Source organism: Cheilinus undulatus, linkage group 12 (assembly GCF_018320785.1).
Source record: "Cheilinus undulatus linkage group 12, ASM1832078v1, whole genome shotgun sequence".
Classification (NCBI taxonomy): domain Eukaryota; kingdom Metazoa; phylum Chordata; class Actinopteri; order Labriformes; family Labridae; genus Cheilinus; species Cheilinus undulatus.
Genome location: NC_054876.1, coordinates 28,093,960 through 28,114,431, shown reverse-complemented (window position 1 = coordinate 28,114,431; position 20,472 = coordinate 28,093,960). Strand labels below are relative to the sequence as shown.

The following is a 20,472-nucleotide window of genomic DNA, read 5'->3' as shown; positions in this document are numbered from 1 at the left end:
ATGTATGCAGTTTCACACATAAACACACATTCTTTGGGCAGGATTCACTTCTCAGTCCTGACCACAAATGTCTTCTTCCCTTCCTGTCTCATGACTCAACACGTCATGGTATTCAAGTTAAATCACGTGCTGGAACAAAGATGTGAGTGTAGTCCTCGTCATAACCCTCAGTGGGAACGACGACGGAATGCCTTTAGAAGGGATATGATGTGTTACAGTAAGACCAATGGTTGCCTTGGAGACACAGGAGTAAATATCACACAGAAGTATCTGTGTGGTAGTCATCCTAACCTTTGCTGGTGGAAACAGGGACTGTAACTGAGAAGTGAATCAGATAACGAAACACTGATGGTTGCCTAGGAGACACAGTTGCTATTCATGGTCAGCAGTGAAACGGCCGGAACTGACTGAACGTCAGAAACAACACTTGACCAGTTTTTTTTATAGGGAGTTATAAAACCTACGGTTTTGAAATTAAATAAAACAGAACAACAGCATGATGTTAAAAGAAGGGTGGGCTACAAGAATTTTTAAGTGGACAACCTGGTAGCCAAGATGTTAGAACGCTTGCCAAGTGTTTCATAACACTACCGAATTTATAAAATTACACGGAGTTAGACAAAATCACAGAGGGGTCTGGGGCCCTCCTACAGGAAAATTAGAACATCCAACACCAAATACTGAATTATGGAGAATATTTCTGCAGCAATTTGTGAGTGAAGATGATTAAAATCATATAAGATTGTTTACAACACTGTTCACTTATTTCTTTACAAAGACAAAGGAGCTTGTTTTCCCAATCCATTGCAATTCGTTGTATTCGTTAGTAGGTTTTTTATGCTTTTAAACCATAAATGTACCTTCATCTTTCACTTATCATTATAGCTTTGGCCTTTAAAGTGATCTAAGTTTATACTTAAAAACAATTGTGTCCATCAATGCTGAGAAGAAGCTTTTAATCTTTTTTTTTTTAAATATGTGGCCGACTTTTCATCCTGCCCCCAAACTTGATGATATAATTCTGTTTCAGAGTAATGTATGCTACTTAAAAACTGTACTGAATAAGGGTTTAATGTTCAATAAAAGCCTTTGCTACCAATTCATAAACTTACAATTAGCACTGGTTTGACGTGGCTTTGTAACAAAAACAATAAGCAATTAGAGACTGGCAGGGATCTTCTCATTCACAGCTCCCTCTGAGGCCGACTAATAAATGCAAAGAGGGAGAAACATTGAATGTGTGTGTGTGTGCTTCAGTCTAAGAAAGGGAGATAGTCCACAGAATGTGTGTATGTGGGAGACTGAATGGATAGTTTGTGTGACTCTACATTTGCTTTCCTTTAGATATGCCTGTTTAGGAAATGCACGCCAACAAAGGATGTGGAAAAATCATGGACACATCAGCTTTACTGTGCATGTCTGTCCTCTATACAAGAGAGTCTAATTTTTGTCTGCAGCCTTTTTGCTTTCAACTCCAAACATACCCATTAAGGTGAGCATAGTGTGGTTTTCACAATATATGGGTGTGTCATGGCCTTACTATTGGTCAAAAATGTTGTAAAATTGCACTGTAATACATACCACTCATTCCCTTTTTGGATACAAGCATTTGAACTCCTATAATATTTTTATTAAGTCAGAGTTTGATGGAAATGCATGTGCAGGACACTCAACTGGTTCTTGGAGGCCTGCTCCATCAGCAGAGAAAGCTCCCTCATGAATTGACCGCAGAGCTGGTTCTTCTCCGACGCTCCAGACATCATGGTCAACCAGACAGGCTCAGCCACGCGGGGCATGGTGTAGAGGTCGCAGATGGTCATCCTGGAGGGATAAGGTACAGGGTGGGATGAAAGAGGGACCAAACATGGAGTGAGAGCGAATAAAAGGAAAGGAGGGGAAGAGAGAGAAAACAGACAGAGAGAGTACAGATGCGTTATTGTCTCTTGGGGTAAACAAAAGAGATCTCAGTTCACAGAGATTCACTGTCTGCTCTGAGGCCATGGGAGACCCTTGCTGTGTGAGTGGTTGTGTTTGTAACAGTCTGCACTCTCACACAGTCCTGTTTCTTGCTCTGTACAGTGTGCGAGTGTGCTTGTGTGTATGTCCATCTGTATGTGGCTCAGTTGAGGCATTTGTCCATTGAGGAGGACTGGAGTTTCCATAGAGCGTGGGGCCTGCTGGTGAGCATGTCTCGGCCGGGGGCCAAGCTTTGACACAGGGGCAGAGGGGAATCTCTGCAGCCTCAGGAATGTGAAGAATCAGGCGTTTATGAAAGATGGCCTGCAGCTGCTTCAGTATTAGTTCAGATATTTACAGAACATATTTCTTCATAAATTAGGTATATCTGACTGTTTTATCTGCTTACTCGTATTCCTTGCAGGCACATATTGAGGCAATCAAACACTTGCATTCTTTGGTAACACTAGCTGATACAACAGCACAAGTTAGCATAGTTTAATAATCAGAACCAGCTTCTTTCAGCATGCATGATCTATAACTTTACAGGTCCTACTGTTGAGGAATAAAAATTCTGTCATTCTGCAGAAGACTCCCAAACTCTGACCAATAATGAACCCTGTCATGGAGGAGATGCAGACAAGCTGCATGCTGAGAGAAAGCACAGGTGTCACATGGTAAAAAAAACTGACCTTCAAAAGAGCTCCAGTATTCAAGCAATCAAGCTATTTTTGGTTCATGAATTTTTCCAGAGAGAACAGGAACTTCATTTTTGATCCTTATTTGCATGTTGAAAAGAAGAAGTTATCAACTTAAACTGAAAAAGGGAGAACTAATGCATGTTTTACGTTGTAAAACAGTTATAGCAGATAGTTATTGTGTTGTTGTAACCAGTCCTCTATTTATTAGTATCAGCATAATGACAGGCAGGATTTCAGTGAGGCCATATAAAGGGTAGTAAAGTATTTGTAGACGGACACAAGCCTTACAGGCTTGCCTTAGATAAAACTCAGTTTTTAAGAAAGGATGACCTCAAGTTCTTTACTTGGTTTGAAAAACTAAAGCTTCAACATTTACTTTCTGGCAAGCACACCTCAAACTGTCTTACTTTTCTGTTCAACAGATTAATCATTCGACAAGAACAAATGCATCAGTCCATGACAAATTCCCAGCAATTCTTACTATGACCTTTGCTGTGGGTCTTGCTGCATCACAAAATCTTTGCACAACGAAACTCTTGACAGAAAATTGTTAGATTGCTGATGAATCACTAATGAACCTAAAACATGTTAGTCACAGAAGTGTGTGGCAGACTAGACTTGAGGTCACTGGTAACTCAGCAGACCAAAATATTTGATCGTCTTTCCACATTATTGTCAGGAATATAGCAGATACGATCCATCATTTGGCCTGAGGTATTAAATGAGCCAATAAGGTTTTAATTATGCTGTGTTTTAAACAGACTGGACCATCAGAGGCCTTTCTAGACTCCACTTGACCCCCTTTGTTCTGTGTACATTTGCCTTCTGATGCTGAGCCAGCACTTGATGAGCAGATTTAGTCCCCAGCAGCTGTTCAGGTGAACTTTAAAGAGCGTGGCTGTGATGTGAAATTAAATTGATGCGTCAGACTGAAGGGCCCGATTTAAATTACCTCACTATGGAGGGCACCAATTCAAACATTTCTAATCTTAACAAACCCGGATGACGTTGATGTACGATGTTCTTTCACAGCCATTTTAATCAGTCTCATGCTTTTGACATGCACTGCATTGTCAGAACAATGCAAAAATCTAAGCAAAGAAAGTAAAACACTTGTTTAGGATGGATTTCAAATGATGTACTGTTACTATTTGTGTTTCCATTTTTACGCTGCTTTCTGCTATAAAACCCCCAGAAACCAGCACACATTTTCATTAAATTATCTACTTTTGGTCCATTTGCTGCATACTTTATGCCAATTTGCCCCTTTAGAAACACAGGTATAACATCGTTTTGCTTCTCTACTAACTCCTCACTAGCCTCAGACTAAGACCCCATCCATGTAACCCCATTATAGGCTGGTGTCACTTTTATGTTCACATGCCTCTGCTAAGTGCGCAGCTTATCTTTGCCAGCATGCGTGGGTGTATGTGCATGCTCGCCCTTCAACTACGTCAAAGCAGCATCGAGCAAAGGCATTTCGTCCAGTTTCCTTTTGTAATGTTCCATGAAGTCAAAAGTCCTTAATGGCAAAGGTGGTTACACTTAATTTTAGCAGCTGTCTGGAGGTGAGATTTTACAGATATTTTTTTGTCCAGGGCAATGGCATTCCCCCTGCTGGCACTCACATTTTATTTACTATTCTGGTGCCCATAGCTGGTGTCTGAGGTAGATAGGGTTGCCACTCAGGAGGCTTGGGTTGCTGTGGCCTGCTGCCAGCAGGCATATGACTGCAGCAATGAGGGGACATCAGACAAGGAACTGTCAGCCTGTGAGTGCTTGTACGGCAAGTGAAAGTCTGGTATGGTGTTCAATTAGCATCATAACCAGTGCACATAAAACAAGGTGCATGGGCATGATATCAGCCCATAGAACAGTAAATCCAGGACTTGAAAAGCATCCCCACAAGGGACATATAATAACCTTGCTTGCATAAACGCAGTCCTGCCTGAAACAAGCTGTGATAAAGACAAGCCAGACCCTCGTTACATCATAGAGCTCTTCAGCATTGCCTGAGTTGATTTCACCAGCTTTCAAGGCACTTGCAGTGTCTTAAACTTCCCTTTAGTTTACCTTCAGATCACCAAAGGCCCAAAGTAGGAACTCCCAACATGCACTGCAGCTACAATGCAATATCCACAGTTTGCTAAAGACAGGTAGAGAACATTGTGTTGCTCCTTTCTTTTACCAGACATATTTCATCAGGTCATACTGCTGAACTATGTTTAAAAATCCCTAAGAGATGATCCATTATTGATCACTGAACCTGTAATATGAGCATAGTGACAGCATCCCTTTACCTTATGCATTTTTCCTTTTGTTTCCATCCTGTTAAACAGAGGCACTAAATCCCCAGTTATTATATCTCCTATGCAAACACAACCTTTTTTCTTAAATCTAATAAAGGTTTATCCAAGGTGTATGTTTATGGCAGCCATTCATCATACTGGGCCCAAAGTAAAGTGAAAGTAAGAAAGTAAAAGCAAAAACATTCTTAGTAAACTGTAATAAAAGTAGCTGTTAAGTATTAAATGGTATCAGTGTAAACAGTTTAGGGCCTGTTTGATAAACTTAGGAAAGGCCACAAATGATGCCTTCAACTTTCTTAACTTGACCAACTACTACAGGAATGAAAGGCATGTGTAGACCATTAAAGCTACCCAACATGAGTAACAGAGGATTAGTATGGGCACTTGGTGACCTACTTTTAAGAACATTGAGGGTAAGCTACAGGTTTATGTAACTGCAGGTCAACAAGGCAAGACTTCAGATAAAATTCCTGTTAAGTGGAGCTGAAACGTTTGTTCTTCAGTAAATAATATTTAATGTGATACAATTCAGACATTTTGGGACTAATAATCTGTTCTCTACAGGGTTTGATAAGCAACATGTCATGCCTGTTTTTCTCCCTCTATTGTCAGGTGCAGATGTTTTGTCTTCCAAACAGAGCAATACTTTTCTGACACTTAACCTTTTATTTCTCTGCAAAACACACCTGTCTGCATTATACCCTGCCTACATTCATTTACTTCTAGGAAATACATGTCTGTTTATGTTTCATGTAAAGTGAGGGGTTTTATGGGGCAGTAATAAATATTATAAAAACCAAGTGGAGCTTCTTTTTCTTCAAAAGAGATTTTGTATTCTGTTTTGAGGCAGAGACCTTGCACCAAACCCAGGGAAATTCTTTGGCCACAGTACATAGAAACTGAATGTCAGCATGATCTTGGCTTCAATGTTGAGAGTTAGCTAATAAACATTAAAAAAAAAGTTCCATCAGATGAAAACAGTAAATGGTTGGCTGTTTTGTCAGATGGATAAATTTATGCTTTTTGCTGATCCCTCCTGTTGTGCACTGCAGAATAATCTTTTTTTTTAATACAAAAAGGTAATGCATCTTCTTTCCCGTATTTTTGTTATAAAACTCCCTCTATAGTAAAACATCTTTTTGGTGTTTTCATCAAAAGCAAAGTAATGCTAATTGTAGATGTCTTGTCTGCTACGGGAGATAAATGTGCAGGTTATAGTGGGTGAATATGAGTTATTGCCCAACCTGAACTCATTGAGTCCATCCACCATGCGGCTGTAAGCCAAGGCCCTCTGACTGGCATCAGCTGACCGTCGACTCATCTTCATGGCCTTGAGAGTGACACAACAAACATGGCTTTTAGGTATTTGGCAAATGAAGCTGATAGACAAAGTTTCATGTAGGGTGGAGCTAGATATTTTTGAGGGGGGGGGGCAACAGGGAGGATCTAGGGTAAATTTGGAAGCCATCCAGAGATTAGTGAGTGCCAACCACAGACACCAGTAAACAGAGGAGCAAATATACAAGGAATGACAATTGATCAGTCAATCCGACAGCAACTCTGCTTATTACTAAAGCAAATGGTGTTAGGTTCACATTTGGGTACTATTCATATCCCCCTTCTAAATGGATTTCACTGGTAGGCTTGTCTCCACATCATTAATCAAGGTAGTGAACATGAATACAAAAGCAGAAAACAGCCATTGAAAAGCATTAATGTTGACAACAGTGAAAAAAAAAAAAAAAAAATACAGTCAGTCTATAACCCTAGTGAAACAATGAACTCACTTGTTCAATGGCACTCTTCAGTTTGTTCATGTGACTTTCAAAAAGAGGGAAGTGGGAGAAAAAGAAATCCTGAAAGCGGCTGTTCTCCTCAGGGTTTGGTGACAGCATAAAAATGACCCCGATGGCGATCTTCTTCTTTCTAGCCACGCCGAGACTTTGTCCACCACTTTCATCAGACATGTTGAAGCTCTCCTCAACTGACCTGATTAGGACAGGATACACAGGGAATCAACCTCAGAGCAGAGACAGATTCAGAACAATTTCTCGAGACCGATTTAAATTTGCAACTGCTGAAACTGTTTATAAGAATATTTCTTCAGCTTATACAGACTTTTTTGATGTAACCCATAAATATCCAACATACAACATTTGTTTTGATTACTACAAACTTCACAGCTGTGCCCTTGTGATCTTATCAGCTTAAACAGAAAATGCAGATAAAGATACATACAATCCTGTCACTTTTACTGTTACAGTTGGTAAACAAGATGCCTTGGAGCAGCTGAACTCCATCACCTGTAAGGTAAGAGCACTCAGAGGCTGACAACTGCATTTTCAGTGACAGACCAACACAGCAACGTGTGTGTTTGCATGTGTAGTTATTAGTGCATAGCAGCAGTGCGTGCCTGCAGGATTCTTAGGAAGTCCTTGCAAGACAAACTTTGGTCCAACAGAGCCTTCAACAAGGAAAAACAAAGGGGGGAGGTAAGCATTTAGGAGCGACTGGTGTGTGTCTGTGAGTGTGTGAGAATTTGGGGAGTTGTGCAGTGAAAGCCAAGGGTTTTAAACATGTCTCTCACTTGAAAAAGAACAATCTAAGCAAGTCAATAATGACAACTATAGGCACCTCACACCGGCTCTTTGTCAGAGAACAGGCTTTAAAATACTGCAGTTCCTGTGAAGTTTAGGCCCAAAACACATCAGCGACTTTCTTGCAAAATAAGAACCATAAATAAGTACAATAAATATTTCCATTCCTATTTTTATGACAACACTGCACTAGAACTTTTACTCTTTTAATTACTGTCTTGCTATATTATAGTTTCCGCTTTAGCTGTGTTTTGATGCCTCTGCATCAGCAACAGCCAGAGCTTGAGGCATTTTTAGGGTTGCCTGTTGATCTGTCTGTCTGTCCACATGTACATACAGTACATATCACTGGCATCAGGCCAAAACCTTGTATCTCTATTTTTCATTATTTTAATTCTTTTTAATAAATCAGTGCTATTGGTCAGCCTTTACATTTGTAAGTGGGTTTTAACTTATTCTAAAGCAATGAAAAGTGTCAAAAAGATACTGACCTTGACCATTCAGTATTGTACTAATTAAAAATTACAGTTTGTTTTTTTTATTCCCTGCAAAGTGGTAACTTTGAATATAAGAGTTTTCATCCAACACTACGGATATGTACAATGCTTAACAAATTTATCAGACCACTACCCAAAATAAGATTCATGCCACAGCTGCCCTAAATTTACAGCACTAGTAAATATTGGCAAAACCAAAATCATTTTTTATGTTTCTGCAATGGTTAATACACCAGTATGTAGAAGATCTTTAACCCAAATGACATTTTTAATGCTAAAATATCATTATTATTGTTATCCATGAATTTTCAAATTTACTGATTTACAAAAACGCTGAAAAAATAGTAAAGCGCATTATTTTTTGATTAACATGTCAAATTATAGTTATTTACTTGCATTCCTGAACAGAAAAATAAGTTTTAGTGGTTGAATGTTATGCTTGATTCATTTCTGACTTCTCAGAGAAGCCCAGTGAGCCGGCTCAAATTTGGGTATAAAAAGGTGAATTCAGTTTGAAATTCCTCATTCCTGTTCAAAATGGTAAAACGTGGAGAGCTCACTGAAAATGAAGAGTCTGCATTAAAGGTACAGTGTGTAAAATTGGGACTGTCAACATCTAACAGTCAATTCTGGAGTGTGATGATCATTTCTCTGGTGATAACTGTGGGAACCAGTGAAGTTTAAAAATCAATACATGCTTTACTGTTATTTGGTTCCTTCTATGATGCCATAGAAACAGGCAAAATGCAAAAATCCAAGATGGCAGCTTCCTTGGAGGGGACCCTCCCTATGTATGAATAAAAGGCTTATTCTGAGTTAATTTAAAACATAAATTTAAAAAATGTGTTATCAGATGTCAACACTAATTTAGATCAATCTACTTATAAATGTTATGTTTCATTTTAACCAAGCTTGTTTTGCTAAATGCTAATAGGCTAAATATTACACACTGCACCTTTAAAGCACTTCATGATGCTGGATGACAGGTGGTCTAATAAATTTGTTAAGCACAGTACATATGTACTCTTTGAGGGATTTCTTCCAACTTTGCACAAATGTCCACTCTGACTCGAGGATAAACCAAATCCATTTAGGAGGTACAAGGTAGAAAAAATAAACACCCCAGTCTTACCCTCAAAGACTCAACATTTGTGTGTAGAAAACTTGAGCAACTTTTCAGGGAATATCCAGTCAATATATGCAAAGATTCTTTTTACTTGATAGCACTTTATCAGCATGACAAGCGTTAAAACGGCATCCTTTGTTATGCGCACTAGTATGATGTATGGTTCTCACCATCGTGGGAAGACACCATTTTCCAGGCTGGTGGTTTGGCTGCGAAGCCATCGACGCTGGTAGCTGGATGCACAGCTGCTGTTCAGTGAGGAGCCAGGAGATGGGAAGGGAGTGATCAACAGGCTGCTCAAAGAAGCTGAAAGAACCAATGGAGAGATGAAAAGAAGAAATGGAGATGGATGGAGGAGATACAAGGGAAGGTTTTGTAGATGAAGAGAAAAAAGGAGAGAAGAAGAGAATAGGAATGAGAGTAGGGGAATGACAGGTGACAAAGGAAATGGACGAGAATTAGTCAGATAACAATTATGCAGGGCTATTCTTTCTGAACACACACATTGAGCTAGACATAAATCTGGAGAATGATTTTGAAAAAAAAGTTTACATTTGCAAACAAATACAGCACATAAAATCAAAAACTAACAAACAACTACCCGCACCCCCCTCTGTCCCCTTTTCACACTCACATCACAGAGCCTCTAATTACTGAATAGCTTTCATATGAGATCTAATGTCACTTAGCCTGCTAACAGTCACATGCTGCAGTTGTTCAACAACCTGGCTTTACACCAGACTGGCATGGTAATGACAATCTATCTGTCCCCCACACACACATATACAGAATGTAAGCCCTGATCACAGGGTTATTTACAGCCATGCAGCATTCTCTGATCAATGGTCACATGAGCCATTTAGATGGTGTGTGATCTCCCTTTATCTCTTGTGCGAATAGATAAGGGGTGATATCTTAATAAGCTAAGCTGAGAGAAAACTTGACTGTTGAAGACGAAAGAAGAGTCCCATAGGGATGAGATTTTGTGCCACAGAGGGCAGTGTTTGTGTGAGAGTCTGAGTCGGCCAAAGAGCTCTCCAGCCGAGGGGAAGTGGAGAGAGCGAAGATGAGAGGACAAGTCTTGAATTAGAAGCTCGTTTACTAGTAGCGGGTATTGAGAGCTGCTATATTTAATCCTCTGCATGTGACCCGGGTTTGAGCAGAAAGGACAATTCCCCTCATACCAGTCATGCCAGTGGGGCATGGTGATGTTTGTAGAGGAGGGGGGGTAGGGGGGCTGGGGGCAGATCAGGGGTCAGTTTCCATTGCACACGGTTTCCCGGACCCTAGAGGCCGTGTAAACACCTCTCTGCAGTCTTCCAGCGCTACATCATATTCTTTCTTCTAGTTTAAATAAAAAATAGTGAATTCAAAATAGTTTTGGGCACTGAAAAGAGTAATGTCATCTCTCCCACCTTGCACAGCTCACCATTCAGACTGCACTCAGCCTCAACACCACTGTGTTGCCTTAATGAATGGAAAACTGTCTGCCTGTGTGTCTGCATGCCACATCGGTGAAGTGGCAGCTTTAGAAGCACTGGTTAAAGTAACCCCTGCTTATGTAAGTGTTCACATCCTTGACCTTGAACTGTGCAGTCACAGAGGGGTCAAACATTTTGTCTGGGATGTTCCCAAAAGAAAATCTCATTAGCTGCATGTTTTTGGCAACCTTGATGAAGATCAGTGGTGATTATAAGGCAAAAAGGAAAAACTTTTAAGTTTTATTGTACACTTCATCTATTCTGTTACTTCGTCTTTACTGTCAAGTATAAAGAAGAACCTGACTTAAAGCTCAGTGACAAAGCTAAAAGCTGTATGGAGTGTAGGTTAATCCAGGCTTTGGTTCAAAGTCTTATTAACCTACCTGACCTGGCAATGCCGCTGTCCCTCTCATCGTAAAGCCCTCGGCCAGGCATGTCCATCGGGTGGCTGTGGCCTGGAGGAAGGGATGAAGGTAGAGGGAGATGGAGATGGACAGGAAGTAAAGAGTAGGGTTAAGTTGCAGAAAGGGTGTAAGAGGAAGAAAAAGAGAAAAAGAATAGTAACAGATGAAAAAAGGAGAGAGATTTGACAATAGAAAGAGTAAGTCAAGAAAAGAAAATGAAAGAAAGCCAAAGACAGAGATGAGGATGAAGAGGATGAAAGACAAAGATGAAAAAAAAAAAAAAAAACACATTAGTAAACAACAAATGCGACGAGCAAAATTAAAACACTAAGCATGCTGAGGAGGTTCTTATTGGTAAATCGGAGTCAGTTATTCCTTTAATTTTACAAATGAGTGACCTTTAATGCTAGTATTTATTTACTGACAAAGACATCATCACTATGTGTAACATTTCCAAAAGTACTAACAATAAGGTTCATGTTCTAGAGTTTGAGTTGGATGTTTTTTTTTTTTTTTTTTTTTTAACAAAATATAAATGATTAAGCCATAACATTATGACCACCTACACCAATGCATCCCATTGGAGAAATAAAATAGAAACACGCTGAAAAGAATGCACCACCACCACCCACTATAACTTCAGTAATACATATTAAGTAGAATTATTGCCTCTCTGACAACGCAAATAAAAACTGAAAATGTCAAAGCTTCATAAAAGTCACATTTATGGCAGAGCTGTTATATTGCATTTAATTGCAACATAACTTTTAGTCATTATACTATGGCTGATAAGTGCATCTTTGTTTGAATTATGACCTACACGACTACATAAATACAAAAGGGTATATAACTAAATTTGACCGTGAAAAGGATGTTGTGTACTCAAAGTCATGCTGTCAGTCCCCTTTTGTTGTGTAATACCACAAACAGGAAGCAATCTTAGAAAACAAACTGTGAACAAGTGTCGTAAGAGTTGCTAACCGACTTATTCCTGTAACTACCTACATTTGATGCAACTTTCTCTAGCAGACCATGTAAAATAGATGTAACTGAGTCTGTTTGCCTGTTCTCACATGTCCCTTGTCAACACTCAGGAGTAAAATGGGAAAAATGTCTGTGCTTCTCCAAGCAGAGACGTGTGAAACCACAAAGCCAGAGTTCTGATGACCAGCTGAGATGATTAATGAGCAAATCAACAAAAACTTTTAGGGTTGTGTTTATGTGCTCCTCTAGTACTTGTGCTTATGACCATACCAACACTGCATAACAAACAGAGCAACACACCATGACAATATAAAGGTGCCTGACACAGGACTGTTGGTATGCCGTTTTTATACAGGGCTATATTCGAAACACCAGCTTTTCACTAAAGCAAAGGGCAAAAATTTACCCCACCATGGGAGAGAGAGGAGGAAAACACTGAATGCTTCTGGCAAAAGAGGTTTCTGATCAGCATGATACAATGAAAAAGGTGCTTTTCAACCATGTGAACTTTCCCCAGGAACTAGAAACCCTTTGAAAAGCTCAGTGTCTAACCAGGGTCTACATTAGTTCTGGAGTAGAAGGGGTTCCTGCTTAGGGGGTAGTACTTTTTTCAGTACTAAGTAAGTTTTAAGTTTTTGGCTTTGTTCTTCTAATGTGTAAAAACTGGACAAGCTTCAGTCGGCACAATATGTTTACCTTATGAACACAATGTATCAGCTTTTGAAAAACTGAGCTGAAACAACTAGTTTTAGCTTGATTTGTTGTTGTCCCTGTCAAAGCCTGCATGCCCAAACAGCTGATCCAATAGCAGCGATATGCTGAGGTGGAAGAACAAGCTGAAGGTTGCCTAGCAACATAGTGCCTGGAATAGCAGCATTTTGGGTGAAAAATAAAACACTTTCTGATATTTTCTGATACTTTCTGAGCCAACCTTGTATTTCAGCCCATTTTTACATACAACACGCTAAAATACGCAGAGCAACTATACCCGTCAGTAGTGCGGTATGGTCTAGCTTCCTTGTTGGTGCCCCAAACACAATCTGATTAAAGGGGCAGCACACACTGAAATCTCTGGAGGCTAATGCCACTACTATTGCCAAGTACCTTATACAAGCTAACTTCAAAAATACTGAAATATCCCTTACATATTGTTAAACATCTCCTGAAACCTGGCTGCATCAGGATGCCTGATTTACCTTATCTTCTCAGGTCTTTTGACCTTCATAGAAACACAAACAGTGGGCCACAGGAACCAATGAGTTCCATAAGAACAAGTTCTAAAAGCACTAAAAGAGCAGGGAACTTCAGGTTGAAAAGCACTTAATGACAGGAGTTTGAGTTGAGTAAAAGAAAATCTGTTGCTTTACTTCGTGACAGTTACAGTGATACCAGGGCAACTTAGCATTATAAGTAAGAAAATAACTTTATTGGCTATCTTGATTGTTTTTCCATCATAGTCACACATTAAAGTAACAACTATATTTGTTATAAAAATAATAAGCTGATCAAAAAGCACATAAATCATGTTATTGTTTAACAGTGATTAATGATACCTGGGCATTAAAGCTGTTACAAACAGGGTTTTAGAGTGGCGCAGTGTCATTGGTTAATATCTGAGCATCGATCCCTTCTCTACCAGCAGATACTACATGTAGTATTTCAATATGGTAGAGAAAGTGCAATATTTTGCAACTAATTCCTTTCCTTTATTCAATTATTGCAACATCACACTTGCACAAAAGATTTCGACACCATCTGCACAGGTGGGGTGTTTCAGTGGCTCACAGCAGACTAAGCAAAACTGTACTGTAGCATGTAGTGATATAATGTAAGGGAGGATGTTTGCCAATATGCACAAGCATAAACACAATGCACTCATTTAAGGTTTGTAAGTGAAAAAATGAACAGCTTACACTTAAACAGACACTAAAACCAATGGTTAAAATAAAAAAAGTCTAAAATGATATGCCCAAGTATCACAGTCACTGTCAGTGTGATAATGTGAGTGAAGAAGATTAGCAGAGAAGTGAAAAAAACATTTTCAAGAAAATAGTCACCTACACCAGTGAGAACCCATGCACACCTCTTCTTTGTGAAAACCTGCAGGCCTGGGTCAGATAGTACTGGCTGATATATTTTATAACCTACCAGTAAGTGACTAACTGACTTTTTGTTAGGTTGTTGTCCCTCAAACAAACATTAGCAGAAACACAATCTGTTTGACCGCTGAATCATATCTTATACAGTCACTGCTAGTCTGTGTGAATGAATAATAGTAAGTCACAGAAACATGGTTTATTTACAGAGAAGTCTGAAGCAATGCAAAGGTACACTGTTTGCAGTTATGTATTTGAGAGTATCCGATTGATTGGATGACTGTACTGGTTAAGTAACCTAATTTTTAATCTTTAATAGAATAATATAAGGATTCTATATTAAAACAGAGCTTGAACTTAACAATGGCACTTGCAGAAACTCTCAAAAGGAGGCTACTTATAGAAGATAAAATAAGTTTGTGATGTGACTACATTTCCTTCAGTATTTTTATGGTGCAATCGCTCTTAGCCTTTCCTGTTGACATAGGTTCAAAACAGTGAAAGGGTTTTGAAATGGAAACAATTACAAATGAAAAAATGGGGAAATTATTATACTAGTTTCTTTTTCTTTCAACAAATCTTGATTTTTGGACTCTACACAGATATTGTTGCGCCCTGCATTCACTGTGCTGGGTGTAATTTTTCCCCTATTAAAAATGCTGCATTTGTTTGGAAAAAAGCTTCTTTTAGTCATTTAAAAATCTAGGAGCACACTTAGCTTTCACTAAAGGGAAGAACTGATTTATAGCTGTGCTTCTGTTCATACACTTTTTCCCTTTTTTTCTCCAGAAAGGATCTGATAACACAACTAATAGTATGCGTTTATTGATTAACTTCATATACATTTCAAATATAAAGGGCTTGGAAATGTTTTTGTAAAGAACAATAGTTTGTGCCTGATGTTCAGGGCTGCTGCTGCACCCTACACATTGGCTGTTAACATATTTAAGATAACTGACATTTAATGATATTATTACAATGAGCAGTGCACATTCTGGTTTGACATCAGAGTAGACAACAGCACGGTGCAATCATGTGATGCATAACTATGAGTGTGTCTTTGTCATGAGTTCTTTTTTGAAAGCTTATTAATTGGACAAATTAGGCCTACATCATTGACAGAAGTTCTGCCATCACTTTTATATCATCTTCAATCACAGGCAGTGGTGCTACTGCTGGAGACAGACACACAATCTTAAACATGCATAAGAGATACCATTAAATACCCCAGGATAGAATTTTACAGTATGACTATTCAACCTTTAAGCAGCTTTGATGACTTTCTGCCCCTGTGATTTTTTTCCAGCCAAGTTATCTTTTTTATTAACCTATGAATGTTTTCTGATACTGGCTACCTGAGACATTTGTCTCTTCAGCTTCTATCTGACCCAAGCTGATGGCAGACGTGCTGTGATATTGCATGCTTTGACTACTGCTACCACTTCTAGAGCGAGAATCACCACAAAGGCATGCAGCTGCCAAGAGTCAGGCCTGTATCAACACTATTGCTGCCCACAACTAAAGCCTACACACATGCATGCAACTGGCACACATTAGTCATGGCCAGTTTAAAGCGCCAACCTGAAAAGAAAGATGCGCTCTTGATGAGGCGCAGAGGGCCCTGTTCAGAGAAGGCCCGTCGAGGGCTGCAGAGCTGAGAAAATCCTGCGCAGCATAAAACAACATGGAAAAGAAGAAAGGGACAAGGAAGGGAAAAGACAACAAAAAACATGAACCATGGTTAGTGAATGAGTTAGAGAGGGAAGCCAGCTGCCCCCTGTGTTCGGAACATATTGTAGCAAACAAATAAGTTGTCAGGAGCTTTTTTTAGTCCGGAATGAAATAATAACCAGCATCTGTTAGGTCAGTCAGAAAGACAAAAAGATAAGATAAATAGTGGGATCACTCACAGAAAACACATCTCATAAAACCAATTAATTATATTTTTTTCATTTTATATGTATTTTATATTTTCTGTCTTTTCTGTGAGGATGACATAGAGGAAACTCACATAAGCAGACATTGTCCACATTTTTTAATATTCTCTTTTCTGTTGGGATCCTGTCATACTTTAAGTAAACAATCTTTTACTTTATCTAAAACAAACCGATATCAGAGTCTCACCAAAAAGAAAGCAGAGTTACTGTGAGTTTCAGGAAAAGCACCAGCTGACTCACAGTAGAGATCTACTTTGAATGTTTGATACAACAACAGCAGATTCTTTTTATTTATGAAAAAATCTGCACTTCAGGACCTGTTCAAAAAGTTTCTCATACTGTCCAAGAGATTTTTTTAAAGAGAGTCTGAGCTGTTTTTGTTATTCAGATAAATAGTTAAATTCAGAAAAAAGTGGATAACATCAGTTGCTTGACTACAGTTCTACCAAAGAAACAGCTATAGCTATATTTGTTCAACACTACACTTGATCTTAAAGCTCAGTTCAAAGTATTCTGCAGTGTTGCTGAGGTGGTTTGGGAATTATCACTGATTGTGGATATATGAATGAAGAAGCCTATGAAACCAGCCAAGTGTTTCTGTGGTTACCTATGTTTCCAAGAAGACTGCTGGCCCCGGTGTTTTGATCTGGCCTCAGTGTGTTGCTGTCCTGTCCAATGAACTCAAGACTGTCCTGTAACCTGTAAATTAGGTCATCCAAAATGGCTAAATTACAAACATCATACTGACAGCACATCTCTGCTTTTTGCTTGACATAAATACTTTAATTTAACTAGAACTTTTAAGAAGACAGACAGTATGTATACTCTGATGGATAATGGTATTTTATTGTGGCATTAAAAAAATTAAAGGATAACATATCTAAATTTATATTCAAGCAGTATAGCCCAGTCATCCCATACTTCAGGAGTGTTTTCAGACCAAAACATGCAAAAGACCGAGACTAAGTATGAGATGGTGTCGTGTCACATGTCTCTGTTATGCTACTTTTATTAACCAGCCACCTTACTGAGAGGTTGAACTATCAGTGTCATTGTTTACGCCTCGTGTGAGTACTGGTGACAGTATTAATACCAGTTTACCAGCCACCACTAATGTAGATCTCCACTGAGACAGATGTGAGAAAAAGATGAGATGAGAGCTTATCTGCACGTAGTTTAATTTACTCTCATAATCAGAGCATAGAGCTGGTTTGTATGTGTTGATAAGCTCGAGTGCTTACGTGTTGAGACTGCCGTAGACACTCCCTCCTGTCCTGGCGGTGAAGACCTTACTCAGCATCAGCTGAGGTGGCGACCTGATATGATGATAGCACCAGGACAAAGATCATCAGCATGACTGCACGTTTGTGTGTCAGCTTTGTCTGAACTCATTTGACTGTTTTTCCTTGTTCCACACATTCCCTTTCCTCTAGCTTTTCCTTCTTTTCCTATCCTTCATTTGAAGTTTCCAAAAATAACTCAAACTGGAGAGGAAAACATCACATTTTTTTCTTTAACTCTACAGAAGCTAAATGTCAATATCAAATGTTAAAAACATAATCAAAAGTTGTGCTCTGTTTAAGGCCATCATCAATCAACACTTCTCACCTGATCTGGTGGATTTTTAGTGTGGAACCTTTATAGCTCATCGCCACAGAGCCGAACATCATTTCTCCCAGCATTACCACATCGGAGGAACACCTTGAGCCCTAGGAGAAGAACACATTTTGAGAGACATGAGCAGTATTTAGATACCTGCTTTTAAAGATGTGAAACTATGCCGTGTATGCATTACATTGCAACTATGTATGCAGTATATGGTTTGACTTTGCAATCAAATCTCCCTCTGTGTTACCTGGAAACGCAGTCCCTGCTCCTTGGTTTCCTTTGTTTCAGAAGCACAGGAAGAGGAGCTGTCCAGGGAACTGCTGCTACCTCCAGTAGGCCGAAGCTGGCAGCATTTCCCAAACATCTTCACCTGGGCCTCAGTGCTCTACAGGTAATAAACAATAGGGTATTATACACCACTGTTCTATAAACATAGTTCCAATTAAAGCTGCAGTGAGTTCAAGTTACATTGGAGAGTAACTTTACTTTCAAGTATAAGATCTTTATCTATCCAGAACCGACTTTACAGAGAAAACCACTTTTATGATTTTGAATTTTCTGCTGTTATCAGTAGCAATGTAATGATTCCATAAAATCTAATTAAAAATTGGTACAAAAATTGACTTTTTATATACATTTATCAAAAGTATATATTGCAACAATCATTTTTTTCAACCAGCAGAGGGTGTTATGTGTTTTTACTTCATTTTGGATTCAAGAGAAAAAATACATATTACCTTTTTTTTTTAGTAATACAGCACAGCATCAGAATTTAAATGTCTTACTGATATTTCTGAGGAAAGTTACAAAAAAATGCAAATTTCTTTGAAAGTATTGCAATAAAAACTATATTTTTAAATAAAATTGCCTATATTTCCTAACTTTTTAAAAATATGAAAAACACCTTCTAAAAAATCTGATTAATTAATTTCCTTGATCCAGTAATGGGATATGTATTCTGTTGTGTGCTGAGTGCATTTTTTTAGCCATCAAGGAGATACACAAATTGAAGCAGCCTCTGAAAACATGAATATAGCAGAAACCAGCAAACATCAGCACAAACAACAAGGTGTTTAAGTTGCATTACAGGTTTGCATTAGTTTCTCCTATAGATTACCCAGTTTTGAACAAAGAATTATATCACTGTGCAACTGTTCATGCAAAATTATACTAGAACCTTTGTCATTTTGTGCACAGCTATGTAAGACGAATGTAGAATTTCTCTACTTAGTTGTTGAGTTCAGTTATTTATGTGACAAAAGGCCATTATATGTGCACAGATAATAAAGAGGCACTTTTTTTTAGGTTTTAGCATAAAGAGAAAACAGAGAATTCATGACACCTTTAAAGAGTTACATTCCCTTTCTAATTTTAACCAGTTCTAAAATTAAAGGACAAATACTGAGTAGATCTCTTAGAGGAACAACATAAATAAAGTCATATTGTTCAGGTTAAAAGCCACAGAAACCTAAACCAGAAGCATTTGTGTAAACCGCAAACTAAAAGCAATGTGAGCTCAATCAGCCTGTGTCATGTGCCTTCTTAACTTGGCAGACTATGCAAGAGGAATGCACTCGGGAGGGTAGGGAGCAGAGTGGGAGGGTGTGTGTGTGTGTGTGTGTGTTAGCTAGGCTCTGGTAATGGCTCACTTGAAACCACTATCGCTGCCAATGAAAGGAAGAGGGAAAGAAAGGAAGGGAAAACTCAGAGGAAGACAAAGAGAAACAATGGCAAAGAGAAGACAAAAAGAAATATTTGGCTTTATTTTGCTTTCACATAATCATTAGTAAACACTGACGATGTGTGCAGCTCTCTGTGTCAATATTCCGTTTTCTTTTACAGGAATATGCATGATCTTGTTGGAAATATCAACACAAATGCTAATGAAGCTAAGCCAACTCTGAGCGAGTGTGTTTGTGTGTGCACATGGGTGTGTATGTCTGCTGCAGTGCAGTGTGAGGTGTGTACACAAAGGCCAGCAGCATGTGACTGCTAGTCATATGACTCTTTCGGGAACTCGTGAGCGAGCCGCACTGCAATCATTCCCTCCCTCTCTCCCTCATGCTCTCTTTCTCCCTCCCTCCCCCACTACAACTTCATCCCTATCTTTTTCCTGCAGTTTTCTTTCTCGCCTTAGATTCATCTTTTCTTTCCTCTACTGTAATTTTATTCTTTTTTAGCCACGTCTTTCCTAACATATCACCCTCCTCCTTTCTCTACTTCTTAAGCCTCTCTGTCAGCACCTTGTTTCTCTATTACTCATTTTCCTTGACAGTCTGTACTTTTCTTGTTCCTGCTGTTGATCACACCAAAATAAATTCCTCTGAATTGACAAAAAAACAACACGAAAGCATATACCAGAAAACAGCCATCCTATCATGTGACAGAAGTCAAATAGTGGCTGGCAAAGCTTGAACATTGCAGAATGCACCAAAAATATTGACATCAGCTCAGGCAGCACACAGGCAAACACACACTGGACTTAATCCTTGTACCACACTGCTCTGTTTCAATACCTTGTGGTAGAGAGGTTTCTGAAAAGAAGTCTCAGTGTTTAAGAAACAAACATGCATTGCATAACTCTTTTAATTGCCGCTCTATATCCTGTGCGTTGCATCAGTAATAGCAAATGTGAAAGCTGTTCAAATAGACAACCCAATTGTCAAAGTCAGTGTCATAAGACAACAGGAGTGTGTGCTTATGTCTCTGTGTGATGGCAAGGTTGTGAACTTAAAGGTGAGGTAAGGGGAAAAAGGTTAAACCTGGTCAGGAGACA

At 38.9% G+C, this 20,472-nt stretch overlaps 1 protein-coding gene across 7 annotated transcripts in view; it reads right to left on the bottom strand.

Annotated features, from left to right (window-relative positions):
• Nucleotides 1–20,472, bottom strand: part of fnip1 (folliculin interacting protein 1) — a 50,793-nt gene that overhangs the window by 9,875 nt on the left and 20,446 nt on the right. For 6 of the 7 annotated variants that reach the window (XR_005992657.1, XR_005992656.1, XR_005992658.1 and 3 more), the window contains exons 3-12: nucleotides 17,944–18,081; nucleotides 17,697–17,797; nucleotides 17,330–17,404; nucleotides 16,696–16,787; nucleotides 15,733–15,816; nucleotides 11,051–11,122; nucleotides 9,357–9,492; nucleotides 6,754–6,955; nucleotides 6,211–6,296; nucleotides 1,675–1,821 (exon numbers count right to left, since the gene is read on the bottom strand). Coding sequence is in view for 3 of the 7 variants with exons in the window: in XM_041800858.1 (XP_041656792.1) it covers nucleotides 1,675–1,821; nucleotides 6,211–6,296; nucleotides 6,754–6,955; nucleotides 9,357–9,492; nucleotides 11,051–11,122; nucleotides 15,733–15,816; nucleotides 16,696–16,787; nucleotides 17,330–17,404; nucleotides 17,697–17,797; nucleotides 17,944–18,081 (1,133 nt within the window). In the remaining 4 variants the exon portion in view is untranslated. The remainder of the gene's footprint in view (nucleotides 1–1,674; nucleotides 1,822–6,210; nucleotides 6,297–6,753; nucleotides 6,956–9,356; nucleotides 9,493–11,050; nucleotides 11,123–15,732; nucleotides 15,817–16,695; nucleotides 16,788–17,329; nucleotides 17,405–17,696; nucleotides 17,798–17,943; nucleotides 18,082–20,472) is intronic. The other variant, XM_041800860.1, reaches the window with a different exon arrangement.